Below are 22,494 nucleotides of genomic sequence, written 5' to 3'. Positions count from 1 at the left end.
TCTATTATCGAGGACTTGAGTTTCGGGGCAACAGCCCCATCCCTTCACTTAGATACCCCTGCCACTGGAACTTTTCCCAGTTTCCTCCCAGAGATCAATCATGGCACATTTAAGAAAACACAACATTTGTTGCCATTACTTGTGTGTTCTCTAGCTTGGCCTGATTTCATAAGGTCCTGGGCATTACACACTGGTGGCTTTTAGTCCTCACCCATCAATAACATACCGTCAACAGGCTCTTCAGGACTCTGTCACCACACTGTCTTCTGATACTCGGTTGACTCCTTGGCCCCCGCCTGGGAGATGCTCTCTCCTCTCCGCCCTTTGAGGCTACCACTCCCTTCCGTATGAGCTCGGGCAGGTCACAAACTCTGTGAACCTCAGGCTCTTCTCCCTAAGGTGTGCTTACTTCTACCAGCCCCACAGGCTGTTGGGGAAATTGAATGAACACGTGTGTAAGAACAAGTGCAAACCACGCCACAAATGTCACCAGGCAGTTGGGAGTCAGGAATCCTGGCACTGCCAGAGGGACCTTTACCAGTTCATTTTGCCTTACTGGGACCCCAGTTTTTCTTATCCGTAAAATGGAGCATCTAGGCCTAATTCATCCCTCACTTCTCAGCAGAAGAGACTACAGCCTAAGACTGTAGATCACAAATAGGTTCTGAGAAAAGTTGAGAGAGAAGATAAATGTCTTGAAAGCATGCTGCGTGGTGCTCCTGGAAGAAGACCAAGCCACAGGTGAAGACGGATGACGACATCGTGGACTGAGCGACTCCACACAGCACAGTGGCCTGGAGGCCTGTCCGCCTGCAGCTGAGCCTCCTTCATTCTCCCTAAAGACATGCCGGAGGTGAGCTGGGGGAGGTGGGCAGGGAGGAGACGAGAGACAGCCTTGAGCAGACACACACTCGGACTTTTTTTTCCTGGCAAAATATTTACTCTCCAAATCACATATTTTCTACACTTATTAAATAAAATTGGTTGGCATTTTTGAGCACCGATCAATATCTGGGGGAAGAGAAATTTGAAAACTAACAGGTTATCTCAAGGTTCAAAACTTGCTATTAGAGAATTCACCTAGCAAACATTTACTAAGCAGGACTATGGGCCAGGCACTGTGCTAGACCCAGGAAGACAGACAGAATAAGAAAGAGAGACTCCCTCAGGTGTTCACCAGAGGAGAGATGTGTCTCCCAGAAATCTTTCTATACTCCCTCTCTGGGTGACAGATGAAGGAGAAAGCCATCAATTTCTATTTGTCGCTAATGTGAGAGACCAATTGATGGCTTATACAGGTGTCTCAATTTGGAAAAGAGATGAAAACTTACATGCCCATCAAGATTTCATAAAGCACATCATGTAACATTATGAAGTGGAGCCACCACTCAGAACCCCCATGGTGAATCCTCCACAGGGCACAGAATTTAGTTGGTGTATTTGGATCTCAGTGTGTCAGATATATTTAATACGCAGCAGAACAGGGTAAGAAACCAGTGGTTTTTATTCTCCCCTTGTGCCTCCCCTAATTCTCTTATTATCTTCATCTTTATCCCATTTGAATGTTCTATGTTGAAGATTCTCTCCACAAGACTTGCGGCTCATTGGGGGAAACCAACTAAGTCAAAAAATGGTAGCTGTAAAGTGCTTGGGGGTCCTCGCAAGGCAGCGTGTCAAATAAATCCATGCTCTTGCTGCTTCACCACACGGGGAAACCTTAAACAAAAAAGAGATTCAATTTCTGCAGTAACCTGCTGATCTGTCTAGTGCCACCCACACTGATCAGGACTTCTGTACCACCAGGAGTAAGCCTCTCAAATCCCCAGGCCTCAGTTTCCTCACCTGTCAGATGGGCTTCGTCTGTGCCCTTAGGAAATTATTTGGAGGTAAAGGAATCAAAGAAAAGTAAGAGACTATATAAGCAATAATGATTCCATCTTTCAATTCCTTTACCAGACAGAACACAATATATTTAATATGACTGCCGTGATAATGGGATAGCCCAAATGTCTCCAGGGGTCCACTAGCTGAGCAGAGCAAAGCAGGAAGAGGCAGCTTTGGAGACAGACAGGTTTGAATTTCAGTATCTATGTGGCCTCAGAGGAGTTATTTAAACTCTCCAGCCTCATAAATAGCACTCAGTAAACACCTGTTGAATGAATTAATGAATGAATAATGGAATCAGTGATTTACCATTAGAACCCAGTCAGGATCTTCAGCCCATTCCTGTTCTCCCTTTTAAGTAAGACAGATAGATGGACATTTCCTCCTTCTCCTCTTTCTCCTTTCCCTTCCACCTCCTCCAATAAGTCTCCTTCTGTAAGCAGACGTATGACCAGAAGAAAGAACTTTAAAACGATGATACCAAATATGCTCCTGGGGAATCAGGTCTTGCGAAGGCCACGGATTCATCCACCCATTACACTCACTAGGTTTGAGCGACATGCTTGAGGAAGGGCCCTGGGGGAGCTGGCTGCTCTCCCATGGAATTCAGAGTCTGGTCAGAAAACGCCGTAATAATTAGAGCACAGCCTGGGAAGTGCTGGAACAGGTGTAAGCAGCAAGGCAATGGGAGAAAGGTAAGAAAAAGAGGATTTCTCCCTATGAGGACGGGGTGATGGTGGGAAAGGACTTCTCAGAGGAAGAGCTGTTTAAGCCAACTACGCCAGCGGAGGAGGAGGGGATGACTACAGCTTGGAGGAAACCTCCTGGTATATTTGGGACAGTGAGGAGTTCAGTGGGGCAGAAAGAAGCAGCCAGGGAAGGAGTAACGGGAGGCAGGCTGGAAAGCCTAGCATTCATTCAGCTGGTAAATACTTCTTCAGTTTTTAATGTGTTCGGGGCAAGGGTAACGTTTGCTAGTATCAGAAACAGGATGGGAGAAAACTACAAGAGACCATGACCCCCACATACTGTTGAAGGTGAGTCTGCTTCCCCAGTGGCTAAGGGAGCCCGTTGGTGGGCAGCAAGGAGAGCACTGCAACAGGAGTCAAGGATCTGGGCTCTAGTGCTGACTGCCACCAGCACGGCCACCTACTTGCTATGTGACATTGGCCAAATCACTGCCCTCTTCGGGCGTCCTTCCTCATCTGTGAGAGGAGCAGGGTGGAAAACGGGATCCTTAGACTCCTTTATGGCTCTAAGACCTTACGATGATCCCTTTAAGTAATGGCCGGCTGTAGAGACGGGGTGGGGTCTTCTGAGAGCATTTATTAACTTGCAGCTCCCACAGTCATCACTCAGAGGACCCAGAGGGACAGAAGCAAAATCAAAAGACATTTCCAGAAGACAGATGACTGAAGGGGGCTGACATATGTGTGAGAGTTTGGGGAATTTATGCGGGCAGCCTCACAGTCATAAATAACATCCTTTTCTCTTACCCAAAACCTCATTCTGGGGGTAAGCACCAGACACTGTAATAGACAGTTTGGCCGTATCTCCTGCCCTGCGCTTCCATTGAATGAAAAACAGCAGTCCCAAGGCAGGGTAATGGGTTCGGCCGCCTCTTTACAAACATCCATATTGTCACCAACGAACAAGTAGGGCTGAGGATGGAGTGGGAGGAGTAATTTATCTCTGAGATCCCTGGTCCCTTCATGCAGCCTCACTCTCACAGCCATCTATTCTGAGGCTTGGGAGTTGGGAGAAATCCCAGAAAAAAGCAAATTCAGGGGGAAGGAGCCCCTGGGAAGGGGGGAGGAGGAGCGGCCCCTCCTTTTCCCGGGAGCCCCTGGAGGACTCTGGAGACCCCAGCCCCATCAACGGCAGTACAACCCATCTGTGTGCCACGTTGCCTGCTGCTCAGTGCAGCTCCCTGAGTTTCGGTGACCTAGTTCTCTTCCCACCCCTGCCCTACTCCAGGTCCTCTCTGGAGCCCACGTAATCAGCACCTTTCCATCCAGAAGGATCAGGAGACTTTTAGAAAGGTCCTGGCTCCCAGGATAAGCAAGGAGACAGGAAAACAGGTCCCAGCATTGCTGTTTTCATTCTTCACTTCTTTTCTTTCTCTTTGTTGGCTTAACTCTGCTTCGCGCGATCTGCAGGAGATGAGGCCCCGTTTGACCTTGCCAGCCAGCAGGGCGCCTGGCTGGAAATCGGCTGGAAGTGGCCTGGCATGAACCAAAACTGAGGACCAGCAGAGTCTTGACAGAACTGGACAACCAATGCTCCAAGAGTGGGCACGGGAGCATGAGGGGTCCCTTTGAAGCCCTCTGTTGTCAGTGTAGCAGCCAAGAGAGAGATCTGTCAGCTCCACTTTCTGCTTCCCTCCCGGAGAACAAGTGTCAGGAGAGCCGAGGCCATGAGGCACTGCCGATTCTGGCTCGATCCATTTCCGCTTCCCATTAGCCACAAATGGGAATTGATGGGTTACTGCTTTATCCACTCATTCAGAGGGGCAGAAAACCTCGAGGCGAATGGTGAATAACTGTAGGCATCTTATAAATTAAGCATCTTAAGGATATGAACCGTTTTGTATTGCTGCTAAGCAGAATTGAATTAGGTTTTGAAGTTTCAGTAGGCATGAATGGGGAAGAGGGAGGGAACATCTTGTTTTTAATGCAGCTGTTTTTTAAGCATGCAGAGTGGTGAGCCCAGGGCAGCGCTAGGGAGAGAACTGAGTCACCTTTCTGAGTTTCTATTCCAATCAGCCACCGCTGCATATGCAGGGAGAACCGTGCCCCCAAGGTAACAACAGGGCTTGACACCTGCAGCTCGGCCTCCGGCCTGTGACGCCTGACCTAGCCAGGGTCTCAGTTTCTGGCTAGTCTCAGCCCATCCTGGCCTCCTGACCACCACCAGCGTGCCAGCCTCTAGGACCTTAGGATCCATCCTGGTGGCAAGTGGAGGGAATGGGGAGCTTTAAGCCAATTCCCTGGGACTCGGCATCATGACATCTTCCTTCTAATCCAGTCTCTAACCATTTCAGGTTCAGCTTAGGACCTAGGCTCCTGCCTTGTTCATAGAATTCACTTTCCCCCCTCCCCACCCTAGTCTGGGAAGAGGGGCCTCAGCTGGGTACCTGTCTGGATAACCTGCTGCTGTTTGAGTCCCTCTGGGGCTATTGCCTAGCCTTGCCCTGGGGGTCCTGCTGTTGGACAGGCCTTCTTGTGACCAACAACCCACCGCCTGGATTTCTCACTGCTGTGCCCCACCCATCTATCCACACTGACCCCCTTCCTCCATACATACGAAGACACCCCTGATCCCCAACGCCACACGTCTGTCCTGGGCCACCACACGGAGTCTGCTGGGCTAGACTGTTACCTTGTTCCTGCGGCTGGGGCTGTGTCCCTAGGACCCAGATCAGCAGGGCCTCAGCCTGTAGCTAATGAGCCTCGCTCAGTCTTGGGGGGAAGAGGCACTTGATTTCCCAGGAAGCCCTGGACCCCGGGTGGAGCCAAGCCTCCCTCCTGGCATGGGGGTGCTGACAGGGCAGGTGGCAGCATTGTTTGCCCACACCTGGAGCAAGTACCCCCACAGCAACAAGGACAAGGGATAGAGCAGTCAGAACACATGTCACTGAAGTGACCCCACCCTCCCTCTCCAGACCAGGCCAGGGCAAGCAGACCCCCCGTCAACAGCCCGCCAAGTAGCCAGGCCAGGGTCACCAAGATCCACTTCCACCCTCTTTCTTCACCTAACAGCTGGCCCTTAATGTCCTAGGCTGAGTCAGCCACAACTGCAACAGGGACTTATCAGCATCTTTACTCTCATCACAAGGGGAGCTGGCAGGTTGACCAGATCAGAGCTCTGAGCCTGTCAGCTGCCACCCCTCCCCCCACCAGCCCTGGCCCAGCCGAAGTCAGGGAGGGCATATGTCCCCTGTGGACATCTAGGGTATCCAGAGAGCTGGGCTGCCTCCAGGATGCTGTACAAGCAGCACTTACCGATCCTCAGGGAGTGTGGGCTGCAGGCCACCATCACGAGCCACGCAGGAAGCAGCACCAAAGGCGCCGAGACGCGGGGCATCTTCTATAAATCCTCATGGAGCCCTCTGCTGGTCTGGGCATGACATAACTCTGTGAGAGAGTGGTGGGAGCACATGAGTCCTATGCCCCTGCTCAGTAGCCACCCATCCAGCCCAGTGACCGAGCCACTACCCAGAAAGCCTCTATGGGGAGGGCCAGCAATCCCTCCACAGTGCTGCTCGCAGTGCCCATGGGAGAGTTCCAGGCTGACTCGAGGCCTCTGTCCTTCCTCCCTGTGTTCAGGCTCAGGTTCTAACTCCATCCCCCTCATCAAACGGGGGCAGGCTGGTGTAACTGTGATCGAATGATTCATGGGGTTCCACTTTTTAAAAATTTCTAATTGGGAATGAAAACCTTCATCTGCTCTTAAGGAGCAGGAGCCATGGGTAAGCAGAAGAGGAAGAAATGGGAAGATTATGCCATTGCCCCAGACACATGGCATGCACTACTCCCTGGGGAGTGGAGTGAGGAAGGGGCTGGGTTCGAGTCCAGCTCGGCCACGTGCCAGCTTGGGGGGCCTTCATCAAGGCTTCTCTTAGTCACTCAGCTCAGTTTCCTTGCAGGTAAACCTGGCATAACACCACCTGCCGGGTGGAGTTGAACTGAGGACTAAGATGACATAGAAGCTGCCATGCTCAGGGCCTGGCCTAAAGGCCAAATGTAAGTTCCTCCCTGGCCCAGATGGGAGAAGTCTATTCCCAGCAAACACTGAGGGCAGAAGCTCACATCCCAGGTCCTCAGCTGGTTTCCACATCTGCTCCTGCCGCCGGCTGAAAACAGCCCCCTCCCCATCCTTCCTCCATCAGCCCCTCTCCCTCCTGGGGTGGGCCCCTGGTGTCAAAGCCAGAACCTTCTAGGATGCTGCCTCCCCCTAAGGCAGCACGGGTGTTGTCCCCTCCCTGAGACCTCTCTGACACCCTGAGACAAGAGTCTGTAGGCTGCCAGCTCCACCCCATCACTGGGGTAAGTGAGGCTGGTGAGCACCTGCATATGCTAATCTGGGGTCACCCTTGGTTAGGAGAGAAGTATTAAAATGATTCCTCCTCCCTCCCTAGACAGATCCAATAGAAAAATGGGCAAAAGATCAGAACAGACACTTTACTAACGATGATATCCAAAGGCTATAAACATCTGAAAAGGTGCTCAGCTTCATTGGGCATGAGGAAAATGCAATTTTAAACCACAATAAGATACCACTATACTCAGAATGATTAAAAGAAAGAGAGAGAGAGACAATATCAAGTGTTGACAAAGAGGTGGAGCAACTGGAACTCTCGTACAGGGTCAGTAGCAGTGTAAATGGGTATAACTGTTTTGAAAACTAGTCTCCTAGAGATTTATACATATGCTAATGATCCAGCAACTCCACAATGGGCATATCTCCCATAGAAATGCATGCACGTGCTCACCAAAGACGTACCAGAATGTTCAGAGCAGCAGTCTTTGGATTTCCCTAGACTGGAAACCACCCAGATGTCCAACAGCAGAATGGAAAAGTACAGTGCATATTCACACAATGGAATGTCATATGAAAATGAAAATGAACAGTCAACAACTACACACAGCTGAATGGATGAATCTCACAGACTTAATGAAGAGTGAAAGAAACCAGGCGAAAAGAGTAGGGACAGTATGACTCTACCTACGTAAGTATAAAAACAGACAAAACTATTCTGTGCTCTTAGATGTCCAGTTAGTGGTTACCCCTGGGGGTGGGTAGTGACTGGAAGGGGACATGCAGGGTGTTCTGGGGGTGCTGGCGATGTCCTGTTTCTTACTCTGGGTGCTGATAACACAAGTGTGTTCCATTTGTGAAAACTCCCTGAGCTGAATACTTAAGATTATCTTCACTTTTCTGCCTGTGTGTTACACTCCAGTAGAAGTTTTATCCAATGACATGCCCCTACTCCCTACACACCCTCAATGTCCTGGCCACACCCAGCACCTTGCAGCTTCCCTGCACGCTGTGCCCCCTCTGCCTGAAGTATGCTCCTTTCCCCCACCCCTGCCATGCATCAGAACCAGGCACCTCTCCACGCGCCATCACAGCAGCCGCCAGTGGCTCCAACAGCAGCACTTTCCCCTCTGTTGCTGCTCATTTATGTGTCTACTCCTGGGACCAGTGTGGCTTCTTAGGGGCCAGGACTGATTCCAGTTTACTGTCATGTCCCCAGCATCTGCTTACACACAACAGGTGCACAATATATATTTGTTCAATGAATGGAAGGCCTCAAGTCATCGCCTGCTCCAGGGGGTCAGAGGAAAATACAAGGTAAAGGATTGGGGTGAAGACAACTCTGCTGTTGGCAAATCAGGCCCAGAAGCCTTGTCCTTGAATTCACGGGTGCTGGGAGAGGACAGATGACAGCCAACACAGTCTCTAGGGAAGCTTGACATTCTTACTTGTGATGGAAAAGTCGATTATTCATTGATTGTCTGTCCCCCACTGGAATGCAAGCTCAACAGAGGTGGGGCAGGAGGCAGAAATCTTGTCTGTCTGTCTCCTCAGGGTCCAGAACAATGCCTGGCATATATTATAGCCTCAATAAATATTTGTTGAGCGTATAAATGAATGAACTGTCAAAGAGGAAAGAACTGTAAAAATCTGGTTAGGTTATATAAAAGTAATGCTAAATATAATCATTCATGTCAAATGCCTCCCATTTATGCCCGATCAGCACACTGCGTGATAATTATTATGCAGACGGCTAAATAGGTGTCAGATTAGCCTGTGTAAATTTTGTTTGATGACAGAACTACACTCAGTTCGTGCAGGCCTGACTTTCGTCATTCATGGCCCCAAAGTCTGGCTGATCCTGGAGACCACATGTAAGGACACCAATGGCTGAGGTCCTGGGCTGCTCGTGGGCCTCAGCTGTGTGACCCTGGGCATGACGATGAGAAATAATCTCCTCCCAAACCTTACAGGACTAAAAAGAACCATCATGGTAAATGTTTGTAAGGCTCAATGGTTTGTGAGATTCTTTCCACAGTCTTTATCTTATTTAATCCACAGAACAATTTCTATTACTGATGAGGAAGCTGAGCTCAAGAAAGATGAAGGGCATAGCTCAAGGTCACACAGCTGTTACGAGGCAAAGCCAGGGCTAACCAGGTCTCTGACTCCACCCGCTGTTCTTGTATAGCCTAACTGCATATGAGAGCAGAAAGATGAAGCTTTCAGATTCTTTATCAAAAAACACAAAGAAATTTGAGGTATTATTTTCATTTTAATGTTTAGATGAATCTGTTCTTACACCCTAACAGTGAAGCCACCATTAACTAAAATATTTTAGTAATTTAGGGATAAAAAAGAAATTCTCCTGTAGACATAGCACCAAGACCCCCTTCCTACTAACATGATCCCTCTCTGGGGAGTTTCACCTCCACCCACGGTTTACTACCACCTGCGAGGTGTGGCTTCCAGATCAGCATCTCCAGGGTACAACACTCCCTCTTCTACAGCTGCCTCCTGAGATCTCCATCCACCTGGATGTCACACAGCATTCAGACACACTTCATCCTAAAGAGGAGGCATGCTCTCCACGCTCCTACCATCTGCTTCTCCTCCTACATTCTCCCTCTTAGTAGGTGGCACCACAATCCACTAGTCACCCAAGCCAGGAAGCTGAGAGTCACCCTAGATTCCTCCTTCCCTGCACCCTCACATCTAAGCAGTCCTCACATCATGCTAGCTCTGCCTCCTAAACACCATAACCGTCTCTGTTGCCACTGACACTCCTCAATGCAGCTGTCTGTCAGCAATTCCCCAGGCCTCTGCAACAGCAGCCTTCTTGGTCTCCCTCCCTCTGGTCTTTGCCTCTGCACTTGATTCTCCACTCAGCGGCCAGAGGCTCTTCCTAAAATGCAAACTAGATAATGACACACCCCAGCCCCAAAGTCTCTCGCAGCTCTCCATAGCATCGGGGTCAAGGACAAACTCTCCACTCCAACAGATGAGCCCTTCATGACCTGGCTCCTGCTCACCTGTCCCTACCACCCACCCACCACATCTGACACCCCAGCAGAGCTCACCTGCCGACCTCCCCCAGCACGCCACCCTCTGCATGCACGTGGAGCGCAGTCTCGTCCCGAGGAAGCTGTCTTTTCCAGGCTCACTGCATTGCCTCCCCTCTAAGGCTTTCTACTATCCTTTCCCTATGCCACCACCACACCTGGAACATTCTCCATTAGGGCACACCTCCTGCTTACGATGATGCTGTCTGTGGCCCCACAGAACCGTCAGCTGTGATGGCAGCCACTGTGGCAAGCACCTAGCACACTATTTGACACATAGTAGGTTGTCTATGAATACTGACTGAATGAACAAATGAATGGATGATGTCAAAGAGGCATTTTATGAGTTTATACCAATATGAAATAAATTCCCAGTTTGGCTTGTGTGTTTTGCATATTCACTGTGGTTAAAACAAACAACCCAACCAGACATAATGCCGTAGATCCAGCAAAGGGTGATCACAGCAATATATGTTGAGAACAGAGGCAAGAAAACACTTACCGCCCTTTTCTTCTGGGCTTGGGGCTGGGGCTGATGGTCACAGCTAAGAACATGGGTTTGAGTCCTGCACTGACGTTTACTAGCTGTACACCTTGGGCAACTTCTCTAAACCTTGACTTCTTCCTTTATAATATGGGGATGACAAAAGTACCCTCACAGAATTGTTAACAGGAGTAATGATAAGATGCTTGTCCTGTGCTGCTCGAAGTAAGCCCTGGACAAATATTAACTATTCATGACCATTACACTAAGCCTATAATACTGCATTGCCATTTCACAGCTGTGGAAGCTGGGGCTCAGAGAGGCTCAGTAACTTATTCAAGGTCACGCAACTCAAGCAGCAGTGCTGGGGGTCAAATTCAAGAGAGTCTAATCATACGCAACCACAGATCCCACGCACCATCTTCAACTAGAGTTGAATGTGGAGGCACTGGCAGAATTGAAGTCCAAAGCGGATATACAAGTATGGCTTCTGATTTCCAAGGGTCTCTGACCGTCCCCGCCAAAACAGAGCTGGGCCTCAATCTTGTACTTTGGAAAACTCAGAAGGCAGAGAATTTCAAAAGAGAAATTTACCACGCAATTGAGGATGCTGTTCTTAACACCCTACGCAGCCATGAGGATCATAATGAGTGCAGTGTTCAGGCCCAACCTGGAGGGAAGCCAGGGTGGACCTGGCTGGCGACCTTATTAAGGGAATGCTCTGGAGCAGCCACACCTCATCAGGAACGTGGGAATATAACGCCTACCTCACAAGGTGATGCGCACAGGAGAGCAGGGAACACGTCGGAATTTTCCACCAGTGTCCCCAGTGCCTAGCACAGGCTGGCACATAGTAGGCACTCAAAAAATATCTGTCGAAATAATGAAATAATCCAATCAGATCACATATGTGGGAAAGGCTCTGTCAGCAGGAAGTATATACTCGTGAGTTACATTCAGAGATCTTGCCCACAGGAACTAACAATCCAGGTCCAATTTCTACCCCCGGAATGAGCTGTTCTCCCATGAACCTCCCACCCTCACGGTCTACAGCAGCAGGCAGCATCCGATCACACAGCCCTGTGAGTGCTTCAAAGAGGTGCTGTGGACCACTGGCCTGGAAGTCAAGGCTTCAGAGGTCTCTCCTCTGCTTTACCACTGACCTGCCCAGGATGTTTTCTCACCCAAAGGCCAAAAATCAGATGTCCCCACTTCGTCCAGAAGGGGAACCTAACTTCCATTTTTTCAGAATCTCAAGACTGGACAGCTTCCTCAAGCCAGAAGATGCTCTAAGGTCTCTAAACATCTCTGACCCTCTCTCTCACGCCTGTATTTTGAATGCAAGCTCCACCAGGGCAGGGCCTTCTTCACTGCTCACTTCCAGCACCTAGGACAGTGCCTGGGGGCAAGGCAGCTAGGAATACACATTGTGGAAGGCATGAATGAATCAATGCATGAATAAGTGGTTATTTAACTCGGCATTTGTTTGTGCCCTCTCTCTTTAACCAGACTGTAAGCTCATGGAGGCAGCGGAACATCTCTTTCGGGCACATATCTTCCCGACACACTTGCTGCAGTGCCGATCCTGAGTAGAAGCTCAATCGAGTTTGCTGATTCCTGGCCAGCACTGGTTAACACGCACAGACGGGCACCGCCTGCCAACAGCTCACCGCATCAGGCGGTGAACACGCTGCCTGGACTCCCCAACCCAGTTGTGCTAAATGGCCTCTCCTCGCCGGACTTGTCAGGAGTCCCTCTGCTGATCTCTCTCTCGTCCTCAAAGGGCTATTACATCATTAATCGTGATTTTCCAGGGCGGGTCGGAGAGGAGGCTGACAGCCACCAGACAATGTTTGGTGGCGAGGAGGATAGAGGAAATCAGAGGGGCAGCCAGATTAATTACAGGTTTCCTCTCGGCTGTGGGCAACAAGATCCTGATTACTCCTAATGACGCTCCAGGCCCCTCAAGACAAATGGATGTGGGGCTCCTCTGATGTTCTGACTTCCCCAGCTGGAAGAAACTCCCAGCAGCAGCCAGTAGATTGCATGAGGTGTGCAGGGTGGCAGGGTGGCTTGGGCAGGGGAGTGGGGCCACCTCCGCCCCGTGGTCTCCTTGAGGGAGAAGGAACCTTTGTGACCTGATGCACTTGGGCAGCATGAGTAACTCTCCTGTCTCCCTGGCAACAAGTAGTGCGATACGAGGGTGCAGGCCCTGACCTGGGGTGCAGGCCCTGACCTGAGCGTTCACTAGCTCTGGGAGTCATCTCTCTGAGCCTCAGTTTCTTATTCTGTAAAATGAGAGAATTAGACTAGATGATCTCTCAGCTTCTTTTAAGCTCCAAAATCCGCAGTTCTGGAAATTGTACTTCATGACAACAAGTAGCATTTACTGAATGTTTATTTACTACATGCAAAGTACTATCTCAGACTCATTGCTCCTCAGAAGAACACCGTGAGGCAGAGATTCCTATTCTCCCCGCCTGCAGACATGGAACCCAAAGATGCAGAGGTTGAGTTAGGCTTGCTAAGGTCACTCAGCTGGTCAGCAGAGGAACCGGGCCATCGGCTCCAGGACCCCGTTCTTACCCACTACTCTACATTTGCCTTCTCTATGTATCCCAGAAGCTGGCACACAGTTTGTACTTGAGGAAATTTAAAATGTGATTATAATGATCATCACGATGTTGAAGAAGACCAGTGAAATGCGAGTGGATCTAGGGCCCCTCCACACATTTTGCAAAATCAGTGGGAGTGGGACAAACAACAAATGAATGAGAGTCTCCTTTGGCAAAAGGATCAGCCCAGCTGTCCTCAACTTTTAGGATTTACCATCAGGAGATGCTTCCAGGAGTTTGTGATCACTTACAATACGGCAGGTTAGCTGAGGTGGCTTGGCATCGGCTTGAAACCTGGCCCAGGCCTGACTCACCGGGATAAACTGAAGAGCAGCGGCTGGCCCAGCCCTGGCCTGACTTTAGGGGAGGACATTCAGGGAGCACAGCAACTGCAGGGACCCGCTAGCACTCAGGATGCACGACTAGGGAAGCTGTTCCCAATTCTTGGGCACTGATGAGCCAGACATGAGGAATGCCCAGTCTTTTTCCCCTACCCGCCGTGTAGACTTCAGACTGAAACCCTCAGTCCACCTCTAAACAATGGCCCCTCACCAGGAGCCAGAGCAGACATCCCTGGCTTCCAAGCCCAGCTGCCATTATGTGTCCTCAAGCTGGTTACTTAACCTCTGAGAGCTTTATTTCCACAACTACAAACCGTGGGTGACGATGCCTCCCTTGAAAAGCTATTGCAAGAGATTTTATGTGTAACGCGATTAGTAAATGTGAATGTCCTTTCTTTCCTCTCTCCACCCCCACTGAAGGCTTCCTTCCAGCCCTTGTCCACAGGCACCCTGGACAGCATCCACATCTTCTCCCAACAAGACGGCCTCCCATGCCTCTCGCTAATATTAATCCACAGCCCTCTCACCTCCAAAATGCTGCTCCAAGCCAACCCCACCCCAGAAGCTCTCCCGGAAGAAGTCAGTCGCCCTTCCTCACTCAGACTCAGCCTGGCATAGGGCGAAAAGCAGAGATTGAAGGTGGAGAGCTCTGTGACCTTGGACCCGTCTCTTATCCTCTCAGGGCTGCCATTTCCTCTTGGTAAAATGGGAAATTACACTCCCACCACCTACTTTATAGGGTCTCTAAAGGACCCATGAGATAACGGGTGGATAATTACTTTGCGGATGGGCGAAGTGCTCTCTAAGCAAAACGGTGTTTGTTGTTCCTTTACACTAGACCTGACAAAGCATATAAATATCCTTAACACAGCTATGTGATTTGTACTGTATTCATTCAACAAATATTTCTGTTGATTGTCTGCTGCGTGGCAGGCAGTGTCCAGGCCCTGGGATATAGTCCTTGCCCTCGTGGGGCTTACAGGCTGGGGAGGAGAGGTTAATCCTGTATCCAGGTAGCTGGATGCCACAACTACAGACGGCGAAGGAAAAACACAGGAGACTGCAGACTGTGCGCCAGGGGAAGGGAAGACTTCCCCGGGGACAAAGCGTTTGACTTGAGTTGTCCAGGTCCTTTGAAGGGGGCAGGGGTGAGCAGGGAGGAGGAGATCCCAGACAGAGGGAAGAACACGGAGGAGACCCAGAGGCCTCTGGGGGGGTGCGGTAGGGGGAGATTTGGAAATGGCACAGAGTCCATGAGGCTGGAAAGCTGAGAGTGTCTTCTCTACGTATCTGCAGCGTTGACGTCCAGTCCTCTCTCTGCAGGTGTCCCCACTCTCTCTCTGCCCCCAGATAAGGCCCTGCACCTAAAGCTGACTACCCCCGTGAACCTTGTCCTGGAGCCAGCATCCTCCACAGACAAGGTGAGGTGGCCACAGTGTCCAATTCTTCTTTCCACGGCAAAGGAGGTAGTTAGAGGCGAGAAGATGGAGAGTTAATCACCAGTCACAGTGAGCTGGGGGAGGTGGGAAGAGGAGGTGAGAGTCAGAAGTGAAGGGCAAGACTGGCTCCAGATGGTGAAAAACGTCCCTGGCATTTATCTGAGGCCACCAGGCTGGGCCCTGAGGGAGGCAAGCTCCTTACAGAAACCACGTGAGCCGAGGCTTTGAAGTAAAATACCCCGGTGCTGGAGCCGTTTGTAACACAGTTAAAGCAGAGAGACCTCACAGGAGTGTCCACAGAGGAATAGAGAGTGAGCACGGGAGGAAGACGCGGAGAGAAACTGCTTTTAAGGACAGCATTTTAATTACCTCCAGATAAACACAGCCCTCCCTCCCATGCTCAGGATCCGTCTGGGTGTTTGGGAGGAGAGGGGCTGTCCCGGAGAAGCTTGTCTCTGCCTTGGAATGAGGTCGTGTGCACTGCAACCTTCCATAAAGAGATCTGGGAAGAGCTGGGCTATGCAGCCTGGTGAAAAGAAGGATGGGGGTGAGCGGTGTGTGATGGGGGAGGGGGGATGCATCAGAATGTGACCATCTGAAGCCAGAGATGGGTTATTACAGACTCACGGACAATGGTGCACGATCTCCAGCTCCACCGAGGTCAAAGCTAGAGGAAAGCGCTCTAACTGATGTTAGCCATAGAGAAGCAACTCCTGATCCAAGAGCTGCTGGGTCAGACATGGAGCTCCCGTCCCTCCGCCCAGCTCCATCACACCCTAGTGGAGACCTCACTGCATCTGTCCTCTCCATGGTCATTCTACGTACACATCAGCCTTTTCGGCGTCTGAGACGCTGCTGTCAAAAAGCAAGGCCCTGTCTTTTTTTTTTTAAGTCCTAGCCAGAGCAGGTGAGAAGGCAGCTACCCCTAGGTGCACGTATTCCTCAGGGAAGCCCAGGACGGGCCCCCCAGCACTCCCAGGGGTGGGGGAAGCATGGGGGGTAAGGAGAATAGGAAAATAAGATATTGTAAAATAAAGGTCCATAAGAAAACAAGCGGTGTCCCCTTCAAAATGCAAAGCGATGGACTTATTCTACTGGTGCCATCCAAGCTCAGTATAATCTCTGGGAATCGCCTCAGAGCACACACAGAGTCCCTTCCACCCCTTCCCTGCCCTCCAGATCCATTCACTGATGGCCATCCACTTAGGGAAGGCCTGGCACCAGGCTCCATGAGGGGCAGAGAACAGATACCCAGCTATGCTGGCCAGGTGACCCTGGAGAGAGGGTTCCAGAACTGCAGTCAGGGGTGGGAGGGAGACTTGCTTTTCATTCTAAAGTGTTCTCTACTATTTGCATTTTAAACTAAGAGGTTGGATTGTTTTTTCAATTAAGAAATCTAGTTAATAATTTAAAAAACAATAAAGAATCTCAGCTTTCTCAATGACTGGCTCCAAGACCTGGACACCTTACTTAATCCCCTGAGCCTGGGCCCCCTCCTTTGTATAGCAACGTTAATAACAACTCAGGTTCAAGTGCTCAGTGACTGCTAGGCTGCACGGATCCCTCGCAGCCTCTCTGGACACTCATCACTGGGGCAGGTGCTCTGGCTGCCAGGAGAGCCTGAGCCGAGCTACTGCTCAGAGCTGACCCTGGAGTGTGCTCCAAGGCCACACTCCTCGTCCAGGCACAGTCTATCTCCACACTCACCCTTCTCTTGCTACCACCCCCTGAGTACCTGCAGCCACAGTGCTCGCCTCTGAGCAGCCCCCGTCCCCACCCCACCAGCTCCAGTTCTGGGCTGGACCCCAGGCCCTGGGCTAGAGGATGGCCCTCTCTCGGAAGAAGGGACCGCTACAATCAGCCAGTCTCTGAGGGGGTCAGGGATGCAGAGGGCTCCCTCTCCAGGAGCTGCCCTGGGCTTCTGCACTCATGCCAGGCTACAGAGGAAAGCACAGTTCTCACCCAGCCTGTCAAAGCCCATCACCTTCCCTCTGCCGCGGCCTGGAGACACCACAGAAACCACAGGCAGAGCCAGGCCAGGGGCTGAAGGCCTTACACCTCCCCTTGCACAGTCTCAGGGTGAGCGTGGGGAAATATTCGACTTCCTTAGCTAAGCAAGGGGCTGTCCCTGCATTCACTGACCCCTCTCCCCCCAGGGGCCTTGGTGAAGGGGCACAGAACCGTGACAGCTGCCAGAAGGGGACAGCAAGCCTGTGGGTGCTGTACCTCCACCAGTGGAGCTGCCAATGAGCGGGGCCAGGCACGCCTCCCCATCCCAGCAACTCCACAGCACTGTGCCAGCGTCCCCACACTCCCTGGGTCCGTCCAGCTCTGTGCTGGGCACTGATGGGCTGTCAGCACTCTCAGACGTGCTGTCTGCCCTTGAGGAGCTTCCTGGAAAAGTGTGATGTCCTTGTGTGAAGAGTAAAAGGAAAGCAACACGCCTGTGAACCCCTGATGCCTGACAGTGACAAGGGAGCACTCACAAGGCAGGGCAGCCTTCGTCACCAGATGAGGAAGAAGTGCTGGGAAGACAGACCCAGAAAGACATCCCTGGGCCCGGGCAGTTGGAGCAAGATTCTTGGAAGACGTGGGCCGCACACTGAGCCCTGAGGCATGTGCTGCATAGGAAGAGACACCTTTCAGGTACATGCCGGGAAAAGCAAGAGGTGTCCCAAGGATGCTGACGAAACCCATTTAGCAGGAGCACACCGCGTCTGAGGGGCCCAGAGAGAGATAAGTGTTGTGGTCAGATTCTAGGAGGCCTCGAGTGCCAAGGTTAAGGAGCTCAGACTTTATCTTCCAAGCAACAAGGAGCCGTTGAAAGTTTCTGGACAAGGGAGGGCCAGGACTGGAGCTGTGCTTTGAGGAAGCTGATGTGACCAAGGGGTGCCAGATGGCCTGGAGAGCAGAGAGGCTGGTTAATGGGTACTTAGCCACATGTGAAGGGACTGTGAATGTGGGGGAAGCCATCCCTGAAGGGAACCGACCCCACACTGCCTGAACATTAGGTTTCCCCAAAAACTGGAAGGTTTCTGAGCTGCCGAGTGTTGGGTAGGAGTGTATACTTGGTGGCTCTCCAAGGAAAGCAGAGCCCCAGGCAGCTCCAGAGCCAGCCTCAATAGGACACAGGACATCAAACGCATGGTGGAGCCTGGATGGTGGCTAGCCCATACGTTGGGCTCCAATGGGAGTGACTCTGTAGAAGAGTCTGGACTTGGAGTCAGAAGGCCTGTGTTCATACCTGGCTTTGTCACCTGTTCCCTTCATGACCGTGGTCAGGTTCTAAAATCTCTCTGCCCCTTAGTTTCCCATAAAATGGGAGACAACACTACTTGCTCTGTCTACTTCACGGGGTTGTTCAAAGGTCAAAGGGCATGTGATACATCCAAGAGTGCTTTAATAACACGCAGTCAGAAAGTCAGGAAGGATTTTTTTTCTAAATCAGATCTCTGTGGTTGGTTAGTTCTTACCTTCGCCACTCCCACCCTAACATCTCACTCCTAGTCTTTTCTTCTAGAAAATGTCTGACTCCCCATCTCTCAGATTTATTGAACGGATGAATGATTTATCTTTATTTTCTATAAAACACCTAAGACAATGTTTTCCACCTAGTTGGAGCTCAATAAACATATGATTGATTAATTAATAAAAGTGAACCTACAGAGGATGTTTTAAATCTACTCATCATTCCCCCACTCAGTGACTCATCTTAATATCAATGCTAGCAAAAAAAATGATGAGGATGGCAAGTTGGAGATCTCTCCCCTGCCCCCACCTCCATTCATAAAACTTTACCCAATTCATCTCAGAGGAAGGCAGTGTAAGGCAGTGGTTAGCAACACAAGCTTGGCGTCTGCATTAGACAGCTTACTGAGTCTAGGCTCTGCTACTTAGTAGCTATGACCTTGGGCAAGTGATTAACCTCCCCAAACCTCAGTTTCCCCATCCACAAAATGGAGAAAAGGTTAGACAGTCACAAGGTTGCTTTCAAAGATTGGCTGTGATCTTAGCAGCATGGCAGCAAATAGACAGTGCCCAATGCTTGCACTGTTGTTGAGGTTATTGAGAGCTGTTACTGTGATTACTGCTATTATTGTCCAGAGCCAAATCACCATGGTTTGGGGGGATTGGTATTTGGGTACAGACTTCCCATTAGTGTGGGTGATTGTGAGTACTCTGTGACTGCCAAGAGATTAAGCTTCTCATTGCTTTCAAGTAGAGAAAGCAGATCAGGATGAGCTTTGAAATGCATTGGCCCCCAAAGCCAACCTAACATCCTGCTATCCAGTGGCATCTGGAGCTGGGGGGCACTGTGTGGATCAGTCACCCTTACGGTGCTAACCCAGCGTTAATGGTGCAAGTGAATTGCAAACAAGGCCCACCTGCTGTGCTCAGCAACAAAACCCGGCAGGAGGGTAATTGCCCGGAACTTGAGCACAGGGGGACACAGCAGGCACGGAACATATTAAACAAGGGAAGAGCAACTTCCCCACACTTTCCTTCCCGCACCGCACCGACCCAAGGAGAAGCCAGCAGGCAAGGAGATAGGAATGCAGGCGCCAGACGAGGAATGCTGCAGAACCACAGAAGAAGGCTCTTCCAGACAACCACAGCTGGCCGCCCAGCCCAGTGCCTCCACAGATCTGAGAGGAAGGGAGAACATCCGGGTGGGCTCCACGCAGCCTGTGTTCTCATGTGAACTTGGGAGCCGAGAGTGTCCAGCGTCGCTGTGGGCCCTGGCCAGGTGTCCCACCTCACTGGAAGGCAGCCTCCTTGATGTTAACCCCCTGACAGGAGCAATCAGGGGTAGATGATGGGCTCATGAGGCTGGTGTAGACAGTGGTGACATGAAGACCATCCATTTGTTCATCCATACACTCAGTATGCATTCATTAGGCATCCGTTGCAAGTGGAAAGAAAGCTAATATGACACAAGACGTTCTTTCGAGGGGAGACAGGAAGCACAGATGTCAGTCCCAGGCACAGGCTGGCAAGTGGAGTCACACAGCCAAGGCCCAAGGCAGGGCTGGCACTAGGCAGGGAGCCCTTGGTGCTGCCAGGCACAGTCAGGGGAGGCTTTGCAGAAACAGATCCTTATGCTGGTCTTGGAGGATGGAGATGCACACACGCACACACACACACACACACACACCCCCCACATACAGACATATACTATATACCACACTATACATACACATACACATTTTAGGCATCCAAAAGGGAAACATGAGGCCCAGGGCTCTCACATCTCCACTAAGTTCTTAACACTCTCTCAGACCAAAAGCAAAGGGACAAACTCGGGTACTGAGAAGAAAGCAATCATGCCTTTGGCCATCTTCGTTGTCTACTGCAGGCAAGAAAAGGGAACCCCTTCATCCTCTCCCATTCTACTGGAAAGGTTTGCTGATGACCTGAGAAGGGACTTCACAGCCGGGACTTTCCTCCCAGCCAGGCTGCAAGAACAGCCTTCCTCTTCCTCGTCCTGAAGATAAGACCATGAAAAGGGGCAGCGGCATTTCAGGAGGCCATCAGAGGAGCAGGAGCACACTGGCTGAGTTCTAATCCCAGCTCCCTCATTGACTCGCTGTGATTAAGACATTAACCTCTGCGCCTCAGTTGCCTCATCCATAAAGGAGCGATAGGTACTATTTTAGGGCTGATAGGGCTGCTGGCAGTTTTAACTGAGAAATGCATAGAAAGTGCTTAGTTCAGTGCCTGGCACATAGATAAGTCCTCAATAAATATATTCTCAACATAATTCACAATGGCACCACCTTCCTGCTACCTGGAAGCAAACAGTTCGACTGATTCTGATCCGCACATTTAATCCAGCAGAGAGCATTTTCATCAGCACTATTTCATTCATTCAACAAGGATTTACTGAGCACCTAACGTATGGGAGGCATAAGGTCTTGTACAAAAATACAGTGTCCTTGTCCTTGAAGCATTTATGAATAATAAAAAAAACCTACCTGTGTCCTGCAGAACTGTACACACACACAATCAGGTACACAAATGCACACACACATTTGTGTGCACACACATACACATGGAGCCCCTACCCCTGGAAACTTGTCCTCTATATTTAAAGCACCATTATCTACACTGTTGTTTTGTGTGTGTGTGTGTGAGAAAGATTGGCCCTGAGCTGACATCTGTTGCCAATCTTCCTCTTTTTGCTTGAGGAAGATTGTCACTGAGCTAACATCTGTGGCAATCTTCCTCCATTTCACATGTGGGATGCTGCCACAGCATGGCGTGATGAGTGGTGCATAGGTCTGCGCCCAGGATCCGAACCCGTGAACCCCAGGCCACCGAAGTGGAGCGCACAAACTTAACCACTAAGCCACCAGGCCAGACCCAATTATTATCTACATTGTTTGACTTGATAGTTATTAAAGTCTAGGCAGAAGGTGGCACAGGAATGACCATACTCTGTTTTCTGGAAGAGGAAACTGAGGCTCAGAGGACATAAATGTCTTGCCCAAAGACCAGGGGAGAGGTATGCTGGGAACGAACATTACTGGGACCCACTCTGTACCACGTCTGTGCAGGTGAGTCAGCCGCTTCCATACGGTTACTTCATCAAGCCCCCCAACAACCCTCTGAGGCCCGAGTCGGAGCCATCCTGCAAAGTGATTTGCCAAGGATCACAAAGCTAATCAGCGATGGGCCAGGATGCAAATAGTTTTGTCTGACTCAGACCCGCCAGCTTCTCCCAGGGGACCAGCGTAGATTTAATAAATGGCACCGCTCTGATAAATTGCAGGCCATTTGGCTGCAGGCCCAGCATCCTGTGCTCTAACCTTTAACGAATACCGGTGGCGGGCTTCCTAGGCACCAGGCTCTGACAGGTAACACCGGGTCCTCCTGGTTCCTCGAGCACCACCCTGGGGCCTGTGCACAGGCTCTGCCCTTTGCCTCGAACACTCTTCCCGCAGAAGAGCCGGCGCACGCCCTGCCCTTCTTCCAGGCCTTGACTCAAGTCTCGAAGCCTCAGGAGGCCTTTATCCTCCTTACCCTGCTTTCCTTCCTTTCCTTCCACGGCACCTGTCACCTCCTAGCTTATTACATCATTTACTTATTTATATGGGCTTCCCCTACACACACTTGCTAAGCGTAAGCTCCCCGCGAACAGAGATTTCATCTGTTTTGTTCTTCATGTGTCCAAAGCACCTAGAACAACACCTGCCATACAGTGGGTGCTCAATAAAAGTGCTGAATGACTATGAGAAACATGCAAACAATAAACGGGCATTGAGATGAAACACTCACAGCGCTGACTCAGGCTGTGGGCACTCTGGGGAGGGGGCTGTGGCCACCAGGAGTTTCCCATTTCTGTTGGGGAAGGGCGGCCTCGGGAGCATGTAGATCCGACACCTTCCTATTGATTACTGTGACAATCCAGAGACAGAGGCGGCCTCAGAAGCTTCCTATTTGCAACGTCCTGACAGCAAACACGATGAGGTGGGAAGAAGGACATCAGAGAATTTCAAGGCATCCTTGTCCCAGAAACAAGGAGAACCGAAGGCCACTGCTGGCCGCATCTGAGCCCAGCTGAGGGCAGGAAGCCAAGCTCTGCTGCACAGCAGCACATCTTGAAGGCACAGGAGGGCCGAAAAGGAG

The 22,494-nt window shown here is 50.7% G+C and overlaps 1 protein-coding gene and 1 long non-coding RNA gene across 15 annotated transcripts in view; both read right to left on the bottom strand.

The window, feature by feature from the left end:
* The window catches only part of GRIK4 (glutamate ionotropic receptor kainate type subunit 4), a 413,573-nt gene that overhangs the window by 284,250 nt on the left and 106,829 nt on the right, over nucleotides 1-22,494 (bottom strand). For 13 of the 14 annotated variants that reach the window (XM_070625039.1, XM_070625048.1, XM_070625046.1 and 10 more), the window contains exon 2: nucleotides 5,889-6,020. In XM_070625039.1, coding sequence (XP_070481140.1) covers nucleotides 5,889-5,970 — 82 coding nt within the window. In that variant the 5' untranslated portion in view covers nucleotides 5,971-6,020. Of the gene's footprint in view, nucleotides 1-5,888; nucleotides 6,021-11,237; nucleotides 11,343-22,494 lie in introns of all 14 variants that reach the window. The other variant, XM_070625040.1, reaches the window with a different exon arrangement.
* LOC139084091 (uncharacterized) lies at nucleotides 1,487-2,319 on the bottom strand. The gene is made up of 2 exons (XR_011541372.1): nucleotides 2,194-2,319; nucleotides 1,487-1,716 (listed from the first exon to the last, which is right to left on the bottom strand). It is a non-coding gene; the product is annotated as an uncharacterized lncRNA (long non-coding RNA).

This window comes from Equus przewalskii, chromosome 6 (assembly GCF_037783145.1).
Source record: "Equus przewalskii isolate Varuska chromosome 6, EquPr2, whole genome shotgun sequence".
Taxonomy (NCBI): domain Eukaryota; kingdom Metazoa; phylum Chordata; class Mammalia; order Perissodactyla; family Equidae; genus Equus; species Equus przewalskii.
The sequence above is the reverse complement of the archived record's forward strand: the minus strand, read 5'-3'. Positions and strand labels throughout refer to the sequence as shown.